Here is a 23,335-nt window from a genome sequence, read left to right on the forward strand (position 1 = left end):
GTCTCCCAGACTGAGGCCTTCTTCAGTGGCTGCCCCGCTGCACTTAGACTAAACCCCAGGCCCCCCTTGCTCAGGGTGCCAGGGCCCTGCTCTCCCCAGCCCTCGTCGGCTTCCCCAGCCTTGCGCAGGGTCCCTGTGGCTTCCCCCAGTGCCCCTGCCTGGGCTCTCATTCTAAGTGATTCTTCTACCTCTTTGGAAAGCACACTTCTTAGAGCCTTTGCAAGTGTGGTTTTCTCTGAAGTGGAAATTACCCCCCACCCCATTTGTCTTCCTGTTTATTCTCCATCCCAGGTGAGATGGAGCGTCCTCAGAGAGGCTTTTCTGAGTCCTCAGCTAGATGAAGCCCTTGTTATCTGCGTTGTAAGCTCCACACTTACTCACTGTGTGATGTTCTCCCTGGACCACGTGTCTTCCCGGTGCCTAGTGTAGGGCATGGTGCGTGGTGAAGTCAGAATGAAAGCCAAGCAAAGGAAACAGGTGATATTTGTACTTTTTCTGTCTGATGATACAGACCATTAAATGTCATTAAGAAAGGGAGCAGCCCTGGCGAGAGGAACATCCTGTCCCTCCCCTTGTTCCCACCATGCATTCTAAGTACAGTATTACATTTCATGAATCGGCATTAGAAAGGTCTATTTTTGGCCTTTCATCGAAGACATCCATAGTCAAAAGACAACCAAAAGGCTTTGAGAGAAGCGATATCAAGTTTCAAAATGCTGATAGATGGGTCATGACTGTGGGACAACTTTGTGGTGACCTATTTGGATTCATCAGCCTCATCACTATAAGGTGCTCATAATTTCCAACTGTCACTTCTTTCTTGTCCTCCTGACCCATATAAACAACCACCTGTCTTCCTATTTGCCTTGCCTTTGTAGATGTCCCTTGCACCTCACACTCAACATATTCAAACACCCCTCATTACTCCTTCCTCCCCCATACCTGTGCAGTCTTGCTTCTTTTCATGCTCTCCTTGTCTTGATGCCAGGTGTGAGCACACACCCCGTTTGCTGAAGCTGAATTGGTATCTCTTCCCAGTCCTTCCTCTCTCCCTCCACTTTATTAAACCAATAGGTTATCCAAGAAAACGTGCCCACACCTGGTCCCTCTTATTACATCTGCTGCTGCTCTCGCTGGCCCTGTTCTCTCGGGAGGAACCTAGAGAGCAAGGGAGGACCTAAAAATAAGGTATCGTCAAAGGGAGAACTTTAAAAGCACGAGAACAATATCTACCCACGCAGAAGATTATGAACACACAGTAGGTGGCTATAACTGAAGACCAGATGGACCAGATGGACCAGAAGACCAAAAGAACCCATTAGAAACCTTACAAATGAAAAATATACATATAGTAAGCAAAATGTAAAAAAACTACAACAGAAAAGTAAAAACAAACACATAGCCAAAGTAACTCTAGAGTGGATTTGGCTAAAGAGAGAATCAGTCAGTTGGGGCATGAAAATGAGGAATTCATTCATAATACAGCCCAATACATAAAGGAATGAAAAATATGACTGTGAGGTTGTATTGAAAGGGTACATTGAGAAGTTACAACCTATGACTGCATTCCTGCTATTAAAGAATGAAATGAGTCCTGGCCAGTTTGGCTCAGCGGTTAGAGCATTGGCCTGCGGTCCAGAGAGACCCAGGTGCGGTTCCCGCTAAGGGCACGTACCTCCGTTGCAATTTGTCCCCGGCCCTGGTTGGGTTGGACGGTGGCAACCACTCAATGTGTTTCTTTCACGTCGATGTTTCTCTCTTTCCCTCTCTCTCCCTCCCTCTCTATCTGAACAACAACAACAACAACAACGAAAAAATGTCCTCGGGTGAGGATTAAAAAAAAAAAAAAAGAATGGAATGAATGGGGGAGGCAATATTTTAGGAGATCCTGGCTAATATCTCACCTCTCTGGGACTGAGGAGAAATTCCTCAGTGGGAGAAAATGAGCTGTGGATTTGGCTGGTTGGATAGGTAGAGGCTCTGCCAGGAGGAGCCATATTGACTTACTATTCTGTCCAAGAGTCACAGGAAAAGGGAAGCTTCCTAAGGAGGGGAGTGACATTAAATGGCAAGTGTACATATAGTAAGCAACATGTAAAAAATAAATAAATAAAACTACAACAGAAAAATAAAGACAAACACATAGACAAAGTAAGTGTAGAGTGTAAAGAGAGAATCTGTAACTTGGGGGATGGAAATGAAGAATTTATCCAGAACACAGCCCAAAAGATAGAGGGGTGAAGGATATGAGTGTGACATTGTACTTTTAGAAGATGATAGTTTGAGAATTGTCTTGTCCTATAGATAGCTGTTGCTGCAGCCTAGGCAAGAAATGATCGTATCATGGCCTAGGATAGTGCCAGGGAAGACAGAAAGAAGTGAAACCCATGTCTCATCCAGACATAGGAGAAGATTAAATTGACAGGAAATTGATGATCAGTTACATGTAGGAGGGTAAGAGAGCATGAAATGTTACAGATGATTCCATGATTTCTTGTATGAACAACCAGGCACATAATGGTGACGACTACCAAGATAGAAAAAAATAGTGGAGGGATATTCAGGTGGACACATATTCTTCATGGAAACCTTACAGATGGGTTCAGGAAAATAGGCAGGTATCTGTATGATTGGACCTCCTTCAGATTTTCTTCGGGTTTTGGGACACTGGCCAATTTATCCACCTAACTCCAGTGTAATCACCTGTCATTGGAAAATTCACACTTGATTATGTCACTTTCCTGCTTAACAACCTGATGGGTCCAAATCATTAAGAGTCGCCTGTAGGATTTAGACCTTTTTTGCCTCTAGTTTGCCCTTTTAGCCACATCCCTCCTTCATACATAGGACGTTGTCAACGCCTCCATATGCAACGTGGACATCCATTTAGCCATGCCATTGCATTTACTGTGCCTCCAACCAAAAGTGCCCTAAGCAATCCAAATAGCATCTATTTTTAATTGCCTCTCTGTGCCCACAGGCAGGATGAAGAAGAAGGTTTAGAAACAACTCCGAGACTGACTTGGCAGGACCGAAACACACACCGTGAGAAGGGTGGGGCAGTGTCATGTTGGGTGCAAGTCTCCTTTCTAGCAAAGTAGAAGATGAATAAAAGTTAAAAATTGGGAAAGAGAGTTTTGGGGTAGGATTTAATTTTGAAATTATGGACAGGTACACACTCAACTTAAAAGTACCTGAGACAGAAGGGAACTGCAGAGAAGTGAGGGCTGGAGGTGTGGATTTGAGCATCAAAAGTGAGAAGGAGGAGACAGAATCCCTCCACTGGGTATCAAATGTTTTAGTCTTAACTTAGCATTTCATCATAATTAATGTGGATAATACATGTGGCAGGATCATCTACTATTCTGTTAGTACTAAAACAATGAGCTGTAAATAACATTTATCAAGAACTCACTATGTGCCAGCAACCGAGATACCCAGAATCCCAGTGACTTTCCCTGCAGGCTCTGGGCACTTGGTCTTGTGCCTGGTTTCCAGGACTACGGAGCTGAGGCCAGTTAAAGAGCAAGGGTTCTGGGATTCTGCAGTCTGGGTTCCACTTCTGGCTTTATCACAGGTGCTGTGAGGTTTTGAGCAAGTTACTTGACATCTTGAGATCTTCATACAGTTTCTTGTTTGTAAAGTACACTTAGTAATGGTATGTGGTAGCCAGTCAGTAACTAGTAGTCATTACTATTATTATCATCAAAGAGCTAGCCAAGTGAAAATAGAGAATAAAAGTCTGGGTTGGTGACATGTCCAAGGTGGGGAAGTTTTGAGGAAGTGCATGAGAGTGTGGCCATTGTTTGCATATTCTAGACCAGTGGTTCTCAACCTTCCTGGTGCCGCGACCCTTTAATACAGTTCCTCATGTCGTGGTGATCTCCAACCATAAAATTATTTTTGTTGCTACTTCATAACAGTAATTTTGCTACTGTTATGTCTTAGGCGACCCCTGTGAAAGGGTCGTTCGACCCCCAAAGGGGTCATGACCCACAGGTTGGATTCTGGGTATCTCGGTTGCTGGCACCTAGTGAGTTCTTGATAAATGTTATTTACAGCTCAATGTTTTAGTACTAACAGAGTAGTAGATGATCCTGCCACATGTATTATCCACTAGAACCTTCCAGAAGAGCCTATGTTATTCTTCTTCAAGGCTGTGGTTCAGGCTCAGGTTGCCATGGACATACTCATGGGATAAATGTTGGAAACTTGGAAGCCCATGTCCCTGCACCACTTGCTGGGAGTGATCTCAGAACATTCACCACCATTCAAGAAAGCGGGACGAATCGGCATTAATACATCCATCACAAACACGTAAACCAACTACATGGCCAGGAGAGAGAAGTACAAGGGAAAAGAACAAAATTAAAAATGTAAACTCACTTCTATTACTTCTTTGCCACTGGCTCCTCTCAGCATGATTGCCTCGTTACGTCCAGCCTCAGCCTCTTTGCAGTTGATAAGCCGTCATGATCTTGTGTTTAAATTGAATCAGAACCCTGATTTGCCTTCAGAGTTTATCTGGCTTTCTCGTGTCTACTCACCTGGTCTGATGATACCCTGCCTGGCAGAGTCCACAGTCATTTGTCTATCCTACTGAGCCGGTCTGACATTTTGTTTTATTTTTTATTTATTTATTTTTAATCCTCACCCGAGGGTATTTTTTTCATTTATCTTTAGATATAGTGGGAAGGAGGAAGGAAGAGGTAGAGAGAGAGAGAGAGGAAGGGAGAGGGAGAGAGAGAAACATTGATGAGAGAGAGACACATTGTTGGTTGCCTCCCGCACGACCCCGACCAGGGCCGGGGATGAACCACAACCCAGGTATGTGCCCTTGACTGGAATCGAATCCAGGACTCACTGGTCCTCGGGCCGATGCTCTAACAACTGAGCCAAACCAGCCAGGGCTAACATTTTATTTTCAATGCATAAATATGGTTAACCTTCCACATATGAACTAGGCGCAAATAAGTAGACTATTTCCCATGAGTACAGGGAGGTGGATCATAAGATCTGAATTATTTCTCAGGTGACTCATTCCCCCACAGCAAAGGACACAGATGGCAGGGTGGGGTGGGGTACAAGGGCACCCCAGCCCGTCTAGAGTCATCCGGGGGCACGTCCTGGCAGGGACGGACGTTCAGGAAGGTTGAGAGGGTGCGGGGATGAGGACATTGGTTGTTGTAGGTGCCCAAGATATTGACATTTGGGGGAAGTTTTGTCTCATGTCCCTGACAACAGTGACCTTGGGACAGTATGAACTAACCAAGGACTAGGAAGAATCACAAAAGGTAATTGATACCAGTAGTGTTTTATTCTTACATTGTTCATCTCTTTCTGTCATTTTCTAAAGTTATAGTTTCAGTTGAAGGGAAATTTCATTTTTACTGAGTAGAAGTATTTCTAATACCTAAAAGAGAAAGGTATTACTCGCCTTTAATCCACTAATACAGCGATTTTCAACCTTTTTCATCTCATGGCACATATAAACTCATTAGTAAAATTCTGTGGCATACCAAAAAGTACATTTTTTGCCTATCTGACAAAAAAAAAAAAAAGGAATAATTTTGAATCATTCACACTGGATGGGTACTGTTTTGGCTGTGGTCATTTCTTTATTTGACAAGCTAAGGAACTGGAGGTCAGTGCCCCCGACTAGATAGGGTTTGCATGTTTAAAAATTATTGCGCCCCCCCGGTTGAAAATTGCTGGGATAATTCTGGAGACTGCTCATTACTAATGACTTTGCTCATTTAATACAGTCCAGTAATTTTTATGACACAAAGATTGTGCTTTATCTTGCTAAAAAAAAAAATCTAATATTTAATTAGTTTGATGAAGCTGAAACAAGTCATTTTTAGTAAACCATTTTGCAATGAATCGTCACCCTTTGTCAAGAAAAAGATGGCCTCGCCTGTCACCTTGCAGTTTTTAAAATGAGAGCGAGCCCTGTTCTCACGGTGCTGGAGAGGTCGCTTTGTGCCCCTTTGTCGTTTCTGATGACCACTGGAACCTCGCGCCGGGGATTCACTTTGAAACTGTTGTCAACAGACTTGTTTTCCAAGAACCAGCTAAGTTGGCCTCAGGAAAGCGTGGTTCTGTCATTATCTTTCAGAGCAGTTGGGCCTCTGTTAGAAAAACAGCCTGCATGCACAGCTTTCCGAACCCACCCGGGGCTCCGTGTAGAGGTGTGCGCTCGGGGCGTGGACGCAGTCGTAGGGCTCATTGCGGAACGCACAGAGCCGTCACCAAAGGACGGTGTCATCGACACAGCGTCTGCAGCCCCTCCAGCAGCTGGGTGGGTCGTCACGCATTCAAGTCGCTCCAAGTCACATTGTAGGCTAAACCATGGTCAACATGCACACCCCTTCTCGGGGTGGCCTGACGTGTGGGAACCGGGTTTCTTTCCTCTCGGGGCCAATGCGACTCACAGCGGCTGTGCAGACGTGCACTGAAGCTCCAGCCTAACAGCCGAGTGCAGTCCGGCTGCGCCACGCCCTCCGTGTCGCGAACAGCACGGCTGCCATGTCCATGTCCTCCGAGAGCCCGGAGGAGGCTCTTGGTCTAGGACCCAAATGGTGAGGCCTTTGTGGAAGCGGTTTTACAGCTATGGGGCCGTGAGATGGTTTGTGGACGGGCAGGTGCGTGGCGGCGACCGGGGACTGACTGTCTCCCCCTTGCCCTGGGCCATGGTTAGCCCCTTCCTGAGCCTCAGTGGCAGGGGAAAGAGACCAGGAGAAAGAAAAAGAAGCTGAAAGTCCCCAAAAAGAGGTGTTCTTAGTCAGACACTGTTCATTCCTTGTTGGCCTTGCGGCCGCCACTCGCCTGGGAGGCGGCAGAGGTGTCTGGAGGCCTGTGCTTCCCACGCGAGAACAACCAGTTGGCAGAAGAGAGGAGAAGGAGCCGGAGGAAAGAGCCGCCTGAGCCAAGCGCTCAGGCAGCGCCGGGGGCTGGGTCGCTCAGGCGAGGAGGAGGAAGGGGACATTTATTCATTGATTTAAATTTTCCACCGGCTTTTGAAAAACTGTACCTGCAACATACCCAAGCAGTATTACCTGTTCACAGGTAACCGTTGCCCAGTGACTCACTGCCCCAGGTTCTACTGCGAGGCTTTGGCAAAGGCCACCTCAGTCCTCACTACACTGCAGTGTGCGAGGGTCGCCTTGACTTCAGAGGAGAACGTGGGGCATTGTCAGGAGACGCGCTCCGCCTGAGGTCACAAAGTCCGGGCCTGCGGATATTGGGGTTCCACCCCAGGAGGTCACTCTCCAAAGTCGTTCCAGCGCTCATAGTTGAGGAAAAAGAAAGAAAAGCAAGTAGCTGATAACGATGCAGCACTCGCCCTGGCCGGTTTGGCTCAGCGGTTAGAGCGTCGGCCTGCGGTCCAGAGAGACCCGGGTTCGGTTCCCGCTAAGGGCACGTACCTCGGTTGCAGTGTGTCCCCAGCCCTGGTTGGGTCGTGCGGGTGGCAGCCACTCGATGTGTCCCTTCACGTCGATGTTTCCCTCTCTCTCTCTTCCTCTCTCTCCCTCCCACTCTGTCTGTACAAAGGATGGAAAAATGTCCTTGAGTGAGGGTAAAAAAAAAAAAATGCAGCACTCTAAGTGCTTTTCTGGGATCCATTCACTTAACGTCGGCTCGTAAGCATGAAACACGTGTGACGCGAACCCGCTTTTAGCCAAGGCAGGCTTTCTTCGCTGGGCGGTGAACACGGCAGCCGGGGCCTGAGAAGCGACACGGGAGGGACTTCAGCCACGGCCCACAGTTGTTAACACATGGCTAACACAGGGATCACATCGGCGGGGTGCTGCCACCGTCCATGGGCCGGTGTCGAAGCAGAAATGGGGACAGCAGTAGCCCTGGGAGCTCCTCAGGGTGCAGTGGAGCCGGGTGAAGTCCCCAAGCCAGGTGCCTCGGCCAACAGACAGGAGCAGGTGGGTGAATAGAACAGAGTTCATCGGAGGCTTGACGGGGCGGGGGTGGAGGGTACTGATGGGCGACAGCTGGGCTGTCCCCGGGGAGGGAGCCTCAGGCAGGGTGGACTCCGCCACCTCCTAAACAAGCAACCAGGAGCTCCGTGGATATTTCTTCTTGGGGTTCTCTCCTGTTTTAGAGGAATCGTGTGCTTGGGTGGGCAAGTGATCCATTTGTATTTAACAGGAGAAAGGGAGGCGCGAGGAGGCTCTGTTTTGTAAGGAAGATGAGGGTTGAGCTTGGAGGGGGCAGAGCATCCACATGCACCCACGAGGACTGATTGGGAACCAGACCAGACCTCCGAAGGAGGGTCAGAGAGGGCGGTGTGGACGCGGGAACTGTCGAGACTGGCATTTCACCGCATCTGGGGAGAGGGCGTGGACACGGAAGCAAAGGGCACGCACTCCGAGGGCCAGGGGAGCAGAGCCCACCGCCAGCGCCCTCCGTGAACAATGAACTGCTCGAGAACGCGACCGCTCTCAGGGATCTAGCTGGTTCCGTGTAAAGTAGGTACATCTCTTCTACAGGAAATGTTTGCTTTCTGGACTTACTTGTTTTGGGTAAATTAATTCTTTTGTGGAAAAAGAGTTAAAAAGGGAGGAATACATCACCCAAAACAACAACAAAAGCTGCTCCTCGAACGTAACAGTTGGCACAAGGTACTTTGCCAACCATTCATATGGAAAGGCATACATTGCTTGACAAATAAAAACACCTCTGCCAACACTAGAACTGTCGCAGAGTAATATAGAGGGAATCATACGGTGAATAATGTAGACGTGCTCCCCTATGTTGCCAAAGGAAACGGGGAGGACCGTGTGCTTCGGGTCCGCCGTGCACACGGCCCCTGGTCCCCTGCACGGAAATCGGACAGCGTCTGCCCTCCAGGTTACCTGTAAACACCTGCTTTCCCATCTCCGCACCAAGCCCGAGCAGGTAGGCTTGGCCTTCAGGACAGACTCATAAACGGGAGAACAGGCTGACAGCTGCCAGAGGGCGGGGCGGGGCAAGGTGAGAAGGGGGAAGGGACTAAGCAAAAACAAAGATGAAACCCCTCCTAGATAACAGGATGGTGATGACCAGAGGGAAGGGGGGTGTGGAGGTAGAAGCGGGTAAAGGAGGTCATGGTGACGGGAGGAGGCTTGACTGGGGTGATGAACGCACAATACAATATATAGGTGATGTATTGTAGACTTGTACACCTGAAACCGATATAATTTTATTGACCAACGTCACCCCAATAAAGTCCAGAAAAAATAACCACAAAAACAAGCAAACAAAAAATTTCCCCAAAAGCTTAAGGAATTTAGTTACGACTTTTATAAGTTTAAAAAACACAACTCAGTTAACATAATTTTGCCTCGGTATTCCAAATCCAGATATATTCAGATCGGGTAGAGAATTTTATTTTTAGTTGCTTCATGGAGTCACAGGGAGAAAAACCCGCTTGCATCCTTTTAGAGCAGATTTTCCTTTCTCCTGGGCCGTTTCTCTCCGCGAGGGGAAGGGCAGACTGTTCCGCGGGTCTGCGGGAAGCCGTCGGGTGTGGCCCTTGTCACTCTCCCCACGTCCTAGGGGACGGGCAGCTGGACAGAAGCATCGGATGCAGCACAAGCGGAGCTGGTGCTGGGCTTGGAGCTGGTCAGTCCAGGGCTCCTGCCCAGCAGGCTGTGTGAGCAGCGGCACCGGAATCATGTTTTCTGTGTGGGGTGTCATGTTCAGTCCATCTGTGAAAGCGGTGCTGATCACCTGTGTGCCCTCGCCCAGGGAAGGTGGCAGTCACGTGACTGGACTCTGTTTTACCACCTGTTGGTCTCCACGCCCGTCAGCTGTCCTGCTCAGTGCTCTCCCGGGCGCTGAATCACACAGCTCCGAGCGGCCTGTGCAGGCGGTGGTGACGGCCTCCCGTGTCTTCTGCTACCAGTTTGTAGCCAGCAGCTGCTGCCAGCCACCCGCAGGGTTCTGACGTGGCCGGACGTGGGACACGGTGTGCCCCTGAATCCAGGCTATCCTGCAAAACAGTCTGCTGTATAGTCAGGCCTGTTTATTTTCGTTTCAAGGGAAGTTGGCGAGTGTGTGGATTTCCCATTTCACAGAAGCGTAACGAGTCTCTCTTAGATCATGTTAGCACCTAGGCCCTGTGGAAACTCTTACTGAGCGAAGGAGAAGGTTGCAAAGATGCATTAGGGAGCCGTGTTCTCGGCACAAGCAGGTGCGGGAGGTACAGAAGCCCTTAGAAGTACTTCATGCAGAGGGGCGTGGTCTCTGGCTCGGAGGGGGTGTTACCAGGATGTTAATGGTGGGAGAGGTCCTTGTGAGAGATGGAACAGAAAGAAGAGGGGGCATTTCAATCACTAACGTGAAAGTGTGCAGGAGGCGTGTGTGTGTGTGTGTGTGTATTTGGTGAATCACCACCTAATTTAGACGCATGGGAACATGTGCAGCATCAGTAGAAAGTTTAATTGCTGAGAACAGATCGGGGGAGGTTGGATGACAACCTAAGGGATGCACACTATGTAGCTGGCGGTCACTGGGGATCTCTGGAGGATATCAGAGCCAAAGATGGACATGAGCCCGGCTTGAGGGGGAAGTTTCAGGGGAAACGCTCATTTTTGCCTAATTCCAGTTAAAGTGAAGCTTGGAAGGAAAGAAGCTTGGAGCTGTGTAGACTGACTTAGCACAGACCTGGCGATGGGACCCCGAGAACTCCACGCATGTGGCCGTAAGGTCAGGGAAGGTCAAAGGAGAGAGAGGTTGCGGAGGAAGCAAGGGTGAGATCCACTTTCTTGTACCTGTGATTATCACAGAATAGGATAAAGACAAGGAGAAGCCAGGTTCCCTGGACATGAACGTGAAGAGCTACCAGAAGTAGGAGGTAGTGGAAGGGAGGGACCTGAATTTGATATGCCAGTGGGGTATTTGACTGGAAATGCATGGCAAGTAGTAGTGATGATGGGCTGGTACTCAGAGAAGTCACTGGGGCTGGAGACGCAGCACTACGGGTGACAGGGCTGGGGGGCGATGTATCTGAGAGCAGGAGCCGGCAGGAGGAACATCCGGACTTTCGAAGAGTAGTTCGGAGGTGGGAAGTAATAATGTGAACATCCCAGGGGGAAATGCTGCACGATTCTGTAACTAATTAGACGCGGAGAGTAAAGAAATAGAAGTAATGACGTTCCTGGGTCGCAGTGGCATCGCAAGACAGAGACGTCGTGGTGCGGGGAGCTTTGGGGCCATGCTACATCGTGGGGGTGGATGGTTGGGTCGTGAGTGGTGAGAGCGATGAGTTTTGTTTGTGTATTTAAATACGATGCCTGAGGAGAGTTAAAATGCTATGTTTCATAAACTGTCAAAGATTTTTGCAAGAGGGTGTCTGGGGCCAGAAGAGACTTTGGGCAGTTAAAGGGAAGGAGAAACTGACCGATGAAAAGCAGAAGGCCCCAGAACAGAAACATGGAGCTCGGGAGCTAGAGGTCAAAGAGAAGCAACGATTTGGATTTTGTGGAAGGATTATTGGGTCTAAGTACAGGAAGATGAAGGAAATACAACAGAAGCTCTGGAAAGAGGGTGTCAGGAAGAAAGTAGTAGCAGTAGAGCCAAAGAAGGTGCCTGGATTAAGGGAACCAAGCATGAAAAGCCCCTGGAACAGGTTTGGGTGGTGGGGGGCTGATGTTTCGTTGGCACAGGTAGAGGAACGGGGGGCAGGTGCAGGAGGTGGGCTGTGGGATCAGCCCCGCCCTTACCTATCATCATTTCCGTAGGCGAGGCTGCGCTACGGGTGCCTTATGCGCAGTTAACTGTGATTCCTTTTCCTCTGTGGTTTAAGAGATTTTCTTTAATCTTTCTCTATTAAACCTTGAAAGTTTGTTCTTCCTGGTCTTTTACTCCTTCCCTACATCCGTCTTCCGAGTGTCCTAGATGCCATCGTTCTAGAAGTCCGTAGACTTCCGTCTCTTCAAAGTTGATTCTGAATCTATGCATCAGATCTGACTTAAAATCCGAGAAGTTCTTCTAAGAGACCTCAACTAGGAAGTCAAGTCCTGGGAGCTGTGATTCTTAATGCCCTTTCCTACCCCAAGAGCAATACTTTCCTGGCTGTTGTTCCACTGTCATTTAAGGCTGGAGTCCAGTCCTGTTATTTATGTTTCAGTTTTGAGGGTGCAAGAAGTAAGACGGGGGGGCTCAGAGACCGGTCGGTCTTCACAAAATACTGATGATCTGAGGCTCTGTGGCAGCTGAGAGGCAGCATCCTTGTCTTAGGAGGAGAGTTTTGTTCCTGAAGTTCTTCTGTCACTGGGCTTGCTCCTTCACGCACAGCTAATCCGTGAACAATGGACGAGTGTTTGCAAAGGCCTCGGACTTGTTGACAGGTGACTTCACGGTGGAAGCCAGTTCGCATTTCTAATCTGATTCTAGAGGAGACCAACTCAGGACGCAAGAATACCCCACCGTCTCTCCACTCGTGGGTTCTGGGTTCCTCCTTCCCCCACTGTGTTCGCTCGGAGTGGTCGGCGGACATGGTCTGAGCCCTCGGTCATAGAGGCTAGACCTCCGGTGGGAGGGGGCGCTGGGGGAACCTGAGGGCTGAGCCGGAGCTTGGAGGAGGAGCTGGAGGGCCTCAGAAAGGACAACAGTGTTCAGAATTCACCCCGCGGCAGACAGGGCAAAGGGGCAGGAAGGAAATAGAGCTTTTCTAGGGACGTGAGAGAGCAGAGCCCTAATCCTTTCTCGTACCTTTGGCCCTTTGTGTTTATTCTAATTTAATTTAATTTAGTTGTTGTAACAGCCCTGAGGCGTGCGTAGGGCCTATGCCCATTTCCCAGATGAACTAGTCGAGGTTCAGCAAGTGAAGGAAATTGTAGGCAATTTGATGACCACTGCAGGCAAGCTGATGACCTCGGGTTGGAACTGGTCCTGGATGGCTCAGAAGTCCTTTGCCCACACCATGTCACCTTCAGAGGGACGGGACTAAAATATATTTATATGAAGACGTTTTTTCATGGTGTTTCTGAAAATCCTGGACCATGTGTGCATTTCTTTGATTTCTCTTCCCCATTTGTTTCTTTGTCTGTGATTCATTCTTTTGGTTGACACACTACTGTCGCCCTCAGGAGACAGACCGGTTCTGTTTGCATCCAGAACAGAAAGTGCCCCAACAGCTCCGGGCGAGTTGGGTGTGCCCCTCGACTGCGTCCCTTCTCTCTGGAGGGAGGCGAAGCACAGCTGTGGCTGTCAGGCAGGGAGTGCAGCTGTGGTCAGCCGCCAGTGGACCCCAGGGCACATGCTCGAGTGTGCCCAGCTCAAGTTGCTGCAGGATTGGCATTTGTCGGTGCCAAGCTGTGGAAAGAATTCTATGCACCCTGTAGGAAAACTTGCACAATGCCTCATACTTCATGTGCCACATGTTCTCATGGAAATACCATGAGTCCAAGCTTGTCCGCATACAGCCAGGCTGCCGGTTGCCTGATTCATGGCCTGAGGAATTCTGGTTATCACTTGACCTTGCAGACTCGTGTTGCCGCTGAGATCTTGGGACAAAGCTATGTTGTTTTTTTGTTTGTTTGGTTTTTTTTATCCTTACCCGAGGATATTTTTGCATTTATCTTCAGATAGAGCGGGAGGGAGAGAGGCAGGGAGAGAGAGAGAAACATTGAAGTGAGAGAGACACATCGAGTAGTCGCCACCCACACGACCCCCGCTGGGGCCGAGGTACATGCCCTTAGCGGAAACCGAACCCGGGACTCCCTGGTCCGTGGGCCAACGCTCTAACCGCTAAGCCAAACTGGTCAGGACCAAAGCTGTGTTTTCATCCTGATTTTAATGCAGTTAGGTTACAGATGATGTATATTCTGTTCAACTATTAATATATATTAATACATAATTAATAATATATTAATATATTAATATTAAATATAGAGAAAAGTACGGTGTTGGCCGGTAGATGATCACCTTGAGAAAAACAACAGACTCACTGAGGACAACTAAGAATAGCAAATTGAAAATCTCCTTGCTTAGATGTCTCCACTAGCCTCTTCTCCTTTTTTTTTTTTAATTCAAAATGGTGAAATGAAACTAACAGAGAGTATTTCCTTTTTTGCTATTTTGCAGAAAAAACCGCTGTCTGCCATAATAAAGGAAGTCTGTGATGGGTAAGTGTTGTTGCTCAGGATTCATCCGAGATTCTCCAGTCCACAACCTGAGAGGCAAATAAAAATTCCTGGGTGATTGTCAAATGTCATTCACACGTCACCCCGTGACCTGCCCAAAGACACCGAGAGTTACAGTGTAGGATCTGCATGGCTTCTTTCCACCAAAAAGTTACTGTTGTCCCTCAGCGAGGAGGAAGAGAGGAGAAGGTGAACTGGCGGCGTGTGCACCGGGGTGGGTTCTACTTACTTCGGACACTTGTGCTCGCCGGTCCTTGTTAGCAGGGAACCGTCTGCATTCCGCAGCTTAAATACCCACCTCACTGCATTTGGTACAAATGGCGAGGACCGCTCAGGTCCCCGTGGAGATGAGATAATTTAAAAGACAAGTCAGAGGGCCACTCTGCTGCCGCGTGGCCGTCACCGCAGTCTGGCGTCCCTCCTTCCCTCTGGCCGCTCAAGCCGTCGGGGAAAGCACCCACACACCCACGCGTGTTTTCTTTCACTGTTAAAGCAGAACGGTGACTGCAGGGTTACCTGGCACTTAGCGAAGGCCTGGGATGCTTCGCTGGAATGACCCAGTTTGCGGCAAGCACCGTGCCTGGGGGCTGGACTGGGAATGGAGCAGTTATCGAAGCTTAGATGACATTCGTCTTCTTCGTGGTCCCCTCTCTGCTCCACTCCTTCAAAACAGGGAAGAAAGTGACTTGTGTTTAAATAGCCACCCTGGCCCAAAGCCATGGAGGTGAGATGCTTCCCGGCAGGCAACAGGTGTGGAATAAGGCCTGGATCCCGTAGGGGACGACGGGTCTCTGGGTGACAGGTGGCCTGCTGTTTTGCTTTAGAAACTGCACTGTGGGGTGTGTGGAGTACTGGCCCAGTTCCAGGGACTGGGTGTTTAAGTCATCTAACTCCAGCAAACTGCGGACATTAAAATGACCGCTCACTGTTTTTCTGACCAGTGTATGCTTATATTTATATTTTCAGGTGGTCGCTGGCCAACCACGAGTACTACGCCCTGCAGCACGCCGACAGCTCCAACTTCTACATCACGGAAAAGGTAGGTGGGCCCCAGGAGCTGACGGGGACACCGGCCGTTTATGGAAGTGAAAGTGTGACTGACGGCTGCTGTCAGGCCTCGGCGTGCTGGTCTCTCTTGCTCAGGGACCCTCCACGGAGTGGACTGTGCGCAGCCGAGAGCTGCCAGTCGCGTGTTCACAGGGCGGCACTGAGCCCGCCCGTCCAAGGACGAAGACCAGATCTGTCCCTCCGTCCTGTTTTAGCAACTGCACTTGCCTTCTAACAGTGAATTTATCCCTTGTCTCTCTGATCACTTGGTTAAAGCATCAACGTGATGCCTAATGCCAGTCTAGCACCCTTTCTCAGACACCCCCACCCCCCTGCTCGGGGCAATGCCTGATCCTCTTCGAGTAGCTGGGGATTGTGCTTTAGGAGGCTTGGAGGAGCAGGAGGCAGTGGTAAAGACAGCGTTGGCTCAGGCCACTAGGGACACCAGTGTCTTCGAGTTCCCCAGTACGAGACGGAGCGCGAACATTCATTCAGAGCCCACCGGAGGCGGGACGTGGGCCAGGCGTGTTACAGCTGTGTGCTGATTTCTTCCTCATGTCTCGCCCGTGACGCAGACGACACTGGCTGTGGCTACAGACAGGAGACCGGATCATACATGTCCGGGGTTTGGGCAGGATCTCAGGCAGTGGGCGAGGGTGTCAGGAAGCAAGTCCAGATCTTTGGGGGCTTCTATCCCTTTTCCTTTGGGGGATTTCCAGAGGTGTTGAGCGTTGGGCTCAGATTCACGGAGCCAACATTGTCCTTGCGGAATATGTGAGCTGCGCAGTCAGTGGGGAGGGAAGGGACAGCCCGGTGGACAGTTTTCACCGCAGCGAGACGGTCAGCAGGGGTGAAGTAGATTTGCAGTACTCTGGGAGGAGGGAGAACGGGCAGCCTCAGGCCCCGGGCTTCTTCCTCCCAATTAGCGTCCCTAGACCCAGGGACCCAGGAGTCCAGTGGTGGAGGGTGGGCTCAGTAACGGGGTCTTGAGCCCACTGTGATGATCTCTCTACCTTGAGGACTGTACGTGGGAGAGTGGGGGGCATTCATCTAGTCCAGAGGGGGCATAGCCACAGCCTTGAAATGCTTTCAGAAGCTGCTTTGCGCTTCCCAGACGGACACTGGCATTTTCATAACTCATTGTGTTTTCCTCGCCACCCGGTTGTCAGGTGGCTGAGCCTTCGCAAGTGGACTGGGTTTGCTGCCCGTGCTGTTAATTTTACTTGTTCCCTTTGTTTCATACCACAGACAGTTAGTTCCCTGTCCTTGTTTTCCCCTTGCGTCATTTTCTTAATATTTTTTATTTATTTGATGCTGCCTTTACATAATCTGCATGCTATTCTTGGTAAGAGAAAGGAAATCAACAGAGACACGTTCACTCTTAGCAGGGGGATATATTGCTGTTGACATCCTCAAGCAGAAGACGGTCTCATTTCAACCCGGTTCACCCTTTAAAGGCAACAAACACATTGTGACTTTGGGGGTATTGTTGGAAAAGACTGGATGGTTTTCTACTATTTGAGGTACAATGTGAAAATGTGTAAAAATTGCCCTGGCTGGCTTGGCTGAGCAGCAGAGCATCGGCCCGCTGACCAATGAGTTGCAGGTTCGATTCCAGCCAAGGGCACATACCTCGGTTGCAGCTCATCCCTGGCCCTGGTCGGGGTCGTGCAGGAGGCAACCATTCGATGTGTCTCTCACATTGATGTTTCTCTCTCTTTCCTTCCCACTTTATCTGTAGATAAGTAGAAAAATATCCTCAGGTGAGAATTAAAAAAAAAAAAAAGTCTAAAAATGATTAAGTGATAAAATTATAGAAAAGTAGAAGTTATAATGGGGTTTTTCAAATATCACCAATTAGTCCATAGTGAAATCAATTTAGTTGGTGTAATAGTATTAAAACTTGGAATATAAGAGATAGGCTAGATCGCAGGACATCACCTGTGTAGTTTGTGAAATACTTGTGTTATACATACATATGTAATACATGAATTTCTGCTGGATTCTTTTTTATTGATTTTAGAGAGGGAGGAAGGGAGAGGGAGAGAGAGAAATGGAAAACATTGATGAGAGAACATCGATTGGCTGCCTCGTGCATGCTCCCCGCTGGGGACCTGGCCCAAAACCCGGGCATATGTCCTGGCTGGGAATTGAACCGGCGACCTCTTGGTGCATGGGTTGACACTCAAGCACTGAGCAACACCAGCTGGGCTCTGCTGGATTTTTACCCTGGGTTGTGGGCCACAAGCCACTGAGTCACTTATAGCCTTGTCTTTGATTAATCTCTCTTGTCTTGTGCCCCCTGGGGGCTCACCATAGTTCGTTGGAGATTCCTAAGGATGGGATTCGCAGACTGGGGAACATAAGCATCACAGGGAGAACCTAGATTTTTAGAGCACAGCCCCTGATGATTCAGATTGAGAGGCCTTGGATACAGCTCAGGATCTTGCATTTAAACAGCCCTCCTGGAACTCTGGGGCCTCTGGGAGGACCTCTGCGGGGGGCACTCTTCTGAGAGATGGGCTCTGTGTGTACTGGCTCTGTGCACCATGAATGGAAGGTAGGCGCTAAGTTTGACTTAGGAGTGTGTTTGTGTGTGGCCAGTTCTTGGGATAATTTTAAAATTCATGTAATATTTATGCTTTTGTTCTAATTAAAATTAATATAGACTCAGAAAGCCTAAACGACACAGAACAGTGGGAAAATGATTATTTTATTGGGCATCCTAGTCATTTTCTGGGAAATCTTGTTTTGCCTGAGGAAGTTCTTAATGTTGCGTTTAAAAGGGTCTGCCACCTAAGTCTGGCATCTGATCTGGTCCCCTTCAGGGAGCAGTAGTAGCAGGGATTCTTCTTTTATTAAGAGTTTGGGAAGTGAGGAGACTCATCTTCCCAATCGTAGTCCTTTGTGGACAAGACGTCACGCCCCCTTCCTCCTGCAGCTGCGTGTGTGCGTCACACAGAACTCAACACATGCAGGGCAAGAGAAGGACTTGAACCCTGTGTCCACAGGGGCATACCCGGCTGCCTTCAGTCTGCTGTTAGGTCCATCTAGCTCCTTGCAAGTATTCCTAAAATTAAAGCCCATTTTCCAATTTTTCAAGTAATTCGTTTAGCATCATCTTGGTTACTTACAGCCCAGTGAGTTGTTAGGTAATATTTGCATTACCATGGTAACTGGTGAGTCATTTTTGAAACCTCTGTGTGTTCTTAGTGACTGATCTGCCCTTGTATACGAGGTGGTCTCCCTTCCTCTGCCAGAGCTTAAATAGGACCTGTCATTGTAAAGAAGGAGAGTTCTCCAGGCCCGGCAAGCTAGCACAGGTTGTGACCGATGGCTGGAGGAAGGGCCCTCCCTACTTTGCTCATGCTACCCAAGCCCAGTTTCTGTCATGCACTGGGGAAATGTCTTGATGTTGAGCATCTTTAAACAGAAGTGTAGCAAGTGCCTTAGAGAAAGTTAAGATGCAGCTATTCACAAATTCAGATTCTGCCCCAGGAACTTTTCTATCTCAGGGTTATGTCGGGGGGGGGGGGCAGGGGGCGTGGGGTACGGGGAGAGAATGAAAAGTGAATTGTGTATTTTTCAGCTCTATTGATGTATAATTGACAAATAACACTATGAGATATTCAAGTGTACATCATGGTAATTAGATATACGTGTACATTGTGAAAGGATTCCCCCATCTAGTGAATTAGCACGTCCATCACCTCTTTTGTTTAATTATTGATTTGGTGAGAACATTTCAGTTCCACTTCGTCAGCAGATTTCAGTTATATAACACAGTGTTGTCGACCATAATCGACATATTCTACATGAGATCCCCGCCCCCTTTCATCTTATAGCTGAAGTGTGTACCCTTTTCCCAACCTCTCCCTATTTCTCCAGCCCCTCAGCCCCTGCAACCACTTTTTACTCTGTTTCTATGTTGGACTTTTTTTTTTAAGCTTCCACATACAGTATAAGTAATACCCTGCAGTGTTTGTCTTTCCATGTCTGACTCATCCCACTTGGCATAATGCCCTTAAGGTCCATCTATATTATTGAAAATGGATGGGTTTCCTTCTTTTTCATGGCTGAATTATATTCCATCGAGTATAGATGTACCGCATTTTTTTTTACTCATTTATCTGCTGACTTCACTGACTTTGTTTTTATATTTAAATGCTGCAGTGAACATTGTGGCACATACATCTCTTTGATAACCTGTTTTCATTTTCTTGGGCTATACACCCAGAAAGTGAGATTTTTGGGTATTGTGCTAGTTCTGTTTTTTAATTTTTTAAAAAAACTTTCATACTGTTTTCCATAGTGACTGCACCACTTTACATTCCCATCGACAGGGTATGAGGGTTCCCATTTTTTCTACATCCTTGACAACACTTATCCCCCCAACTTTTTTTGATGATAAGCATTCTCACAGGGTGAGATTAACTCTCATTGTGGTTTTAATCTGCAGTTTCCTGATTATTAATGATCTTGAGCATGTTTTCATGTACTCACTGGCTATTTATATGCCTTCATTTTAAAAAAAATGTTTTTATTGATTTTTTAGAGAGAGAGGAAAGGAGAAAGAGATAGAAACATGGATCAGCTGCCTCCTGCACACCCCCTACTGGGGATTGAGCCTGCAACCTGGGCATGTGCCCTGACCGGGAATGGAACCAGGACCTCTCAGTCCGGGGGACTACGCTCAGTCCACTGAGCCACACTGGCCGGGCTGTATGCCTTCTTTTGAAAAATGTCTATTTAGCTCCTCTGTCCATTTTTAAATCAGATTGTTTGTTTGTTTTTGATATTGAATTGTGTGAGTTCTTCATATATTTTAGATATTAACCAGTTATCAGATATATGATTTACAAACACTCTCACCCATAGCTTGCCTTTTCGTCCCGTGAGTGGTTTCCTTTGCTGTGCAGAAGGCTTTTACTTTGAATGCAATCCCGCTTGTTGATTTGTGTGAAGTGGCGTTAACTTTAAATATTCCAGTGGAATTTGCCTTCTGAAAAGGAGCCACCGAGAGTGATGGGTGTTCCAGTTCACAGTCCTCACTCCACCGCAATGACCGGGTATCATCATCCCCAATTTACAGTGAGGAACATGAGTCCGACAGCGATTACGCAACAACGTGTTTAGGTCATTCAGACGGGCAGTGGCCAGGCCGAGGCTGGGACCCAGTGGGTCTGCCTCCGACGCTTTCTACGCCACCTCCTGGAAGCCCTCCTCCCCACTACCCGGGCCCCATTTACTTATGATGCCCTTTCTCTACTGACACCGGCCGGTGGTTCTGGCAGTAATTGTCTCAAGAACATAAATACAGGAAGGTACAGCCTGCAGACATGGAGCATCGTTACAAGCGTCAGTCTCCTTGTTCCTTATTCCTGAAGCGGGTAACTTGGAGGGAGTTGTAACAGGTAATCTGTCACTCAGAGGGATTAGAAGTGCCCTTCCATTTGCCTTTCGCGTGGGTTACGTAATTGCCTAAGGGAGAGTCACTGCGCTAACGCTGGTCCTTGTAGGCAAAGAGGAACATTGCCCTCCTTAGTTCTGAGCGTGCGGGAGGTGGCTCCCAGGAGGCACGGGGCGTGGTGGGGATGGAAGTTTTATTATGATTTCGGAATGGCATTTGGTTCCCCCCGCTAAGACCTCCTTCAGGAATGCATGAAGTATAGCCATATACCTCAGCAGTGATAAATTCCAGTTTGTAATATTAGAGGTACCATGCCTGATCCAGGCCCTCTCTGCAAAGCCAGCCCCAGGAATCTTCGGGGTGGAAGTGGGGTTATTTGGGGAGCACCCTTCTTATGGAGCTTCTACTTCCTAGGTGCTCTGGGTTTTCAGCCAGGCCCCGAGCTTCTCAGAGTCCCGGGCAGACAGGGACTGTGGGCTCTGGGGACTGATTTCTGCCACGGTGTCAGGGGACGACTCGTTACGTGGAGCTCAGTTCAGCTGTCTGGCCTTGAGCACTGGGCGCCACAAAGAACTCGGTGAGATGAGTCCTCTCCATTCTCCACGTCATGCCTCTCAAGGTCCAGTCGGGGAGAACGTCTTGAAATGGGCACAGGATCTGAGGAAGGAGAGGAGGGAGCCAGGTGGCCGTCTCCTCCTTATCCTTGGCATCCATGACCTTGCTCAACCATGGTCTGAAAAGATTCAATGAAAAATCCCAGAGAAAAACAGTTCCAAGTATTAATTCGTGTGCTGTTCTGAGAAGCGTGATGAAACCTCATGCAGCCCTGCTCTATCCCGCCTGGCACGTGATTCACCCCTTCGTCCACGCTCTCCGCCCGTTAGTCACCTCGTGGCCATCTAGGGACCACAGGGCTTGTGCGGAAGTCAGTCGTGTGTTACTTGACAACGGCCCCAAGGCACAGAGCAGTTCAGCTGGGCCATAGAGAAGCTGTAAAGTGCTTCCTTGAAGTGAAGAGGTGGACGTTCTCAGCTTCATAAGGGAGGGGGAAATCATATGCTGAGGTTGCTAGGATCTATGTTAAGAACAAATCTTCTGCCCTGGCCCATGTGGCTTAGTGGTTAGAGCATTGGGCCACAGACCGAAGGGTTGTGGGTTTGATTCCTGGTCAAGGGCACGTACCTGGGTTGCAGGTTTGATCCCCAGCCCAGTCAGGGCACGTGCAGGAGACAACCAGTCGATGTCTCTCTCTCACATCAATGTTTCTCTCTCTCTCTCTCCCTTCCACTCTCTCCAAAAATCAATGGAAAAATATTCTTGGGTGAAGATCAACGAACAAACAAAAATAAGCCCAAATCTTGTGGCCTTGAAAGGAAAAGGAAATTTCTGGTAGTTTGTAGTTTGATGAGAGAGCATGTAACTACCTCCACATAACTTTTATTATAGTATACTGATACAATTATTCTATTTCATTGTTAGTTATTGTTGTCAATGTCTCCCTGTGCCTGATTTATGCATTAACCTTGATCGTTGGTTTGTGTGTATAGGAACAAACATGGCATATGGCACCTGAACCAAGGTGTCCACTGGAGGTCTTGGAATGCATCCCCTATGGATAAGGGGGCGTCTACTATGTAGAAGAGAAGAGGGGTCCCGAAGGTTCTGGAGAGGGTTAACTGAATTTGAATAACATCCGATCTGAATTCTGAGACTGACGGGAAATGCAGTCACGGAAGGCAGCTCTTCCTGGAATTTCAAGCACCTCGGCAGGCCGGTTGGGGAGAGCTTGGCGGGTGGTGACAACTGCCCTGCGGAGCTGGAGGCTGGCCACGTGACCAGCGCTCAGCTCCGTGCTCCGTGTGGACTGTTGCTGTGTTTGAATATTCCCAGGAAGCCTGTGGACCAGGTTTTATTGTTACATGCTCCATTTTGCAGAGGGCACAACTGAGGCTCGGGTGCAAGTGACAGAGTGGGATTGGACCTAGCGAGTCCGCCTCCAGAGCCCTGCCCTGTGCTCTGGGCCGTGCTGTGGGACAGGCAGGACTCTCTGGGCTTCCCATCACCCGCTCCACCATGGCAGGCACACCCCTGGTTCTTGTGCATCCTCTTTGCTAACCTCCCCGGTTTCCTCTGCAGACAGTCCTTCAACACCTCTTCCTCCTCCAAAAAGCATTTCATTCTATGTACACCTTTGACCCAATAACCCTAATTGATCAGCAATGCCAAACCAAGTAACGTGCCTTAGAAGTTCCCCAAAAGTACACAGCAAAGCCTCTTTTCCATTTGTTTTTTGTTTTTGTTTTTTATTCCTCACCCTGAGGATATTTTTCTATTTATTATCAGATAGAGTGAGGGACGGAGAGAGAGAGACAGGCAGAGAGAAACATCTACGTGAGAGAGACACATTGACTAGTTGCCTCCTGCACGTCCCGACCAGGGCTGGGGACAAACCACAACCGAGTACGTGCCTTTGACCGGAATCGAACCTGTGACTCATTGGTCTGCGGGCCGAGGCTCTAACCGCTAAGCCAAACCGGCCAGGGCATCTCTTTTCCATTTGGAAAGGGGATGGGTTCCGTCGCTGTGTGGGCAGGTCGGCTGTGCACAGAGACTGTGGAGGGCGCACTAAGCGGGGTCCAGTGACATAAGAATGTGTGTCTCCTGTTGGTCGCTAAACAAAATGAGAACAGGGGTGTCATGTGGCTGTCTCAAGGGCTCTGTAATGAAAACTGTT

The 23,335-nt window shown here is 48.7% G+C and overlaps 1 protein-coding gene across 5 annotated transcripts in view; it reads left to right on the forward strand.

Annotated features, from left to right (window-relative positions):
- Nucleotides 1-23,335, forward strand: part of ELMO1 (engulfment and cell motility 1) — a 457,757-nt gene that overhangs the window by 91,549 nt on the left and 342,873 nt on the right. For all 5 annotated transcript variants that reach the window (XM_036247227.1, XM_036247228.1, XM_036247226.1 and 2 more), the window contains 2 exons: nucleotides 14,086-14,126; nucleotides 15,111-15,183. In XM_036247227.1, the coding sequence (XP_036103120.1) occupies nucleotides 14,086-14,126; nucleotides 15,111-15,183 (114 nt within the window). The remainder of the gene's footprint in view (nucleotides 1-14,085; nucleotides 14,127-15,110; nucleotides 15,184-23,335) is intronic.

The sequence above is a fragment of the Molossus molossus genome, unplaced genomic scaffold (genome assembly GCF_014108415.1).
Source record: "Molossus molossus isolate mMolMol1 unplaced genomic scaffold, mMolMol1.p scaffold_m16_p_7, whole genome shotgun sequence".
Lineage (NCBI taxonomy): Eukaryota > Metazoa > Chordata > Mammalia > Chiroptera > Molossidae > Molossus > Molossus molossus.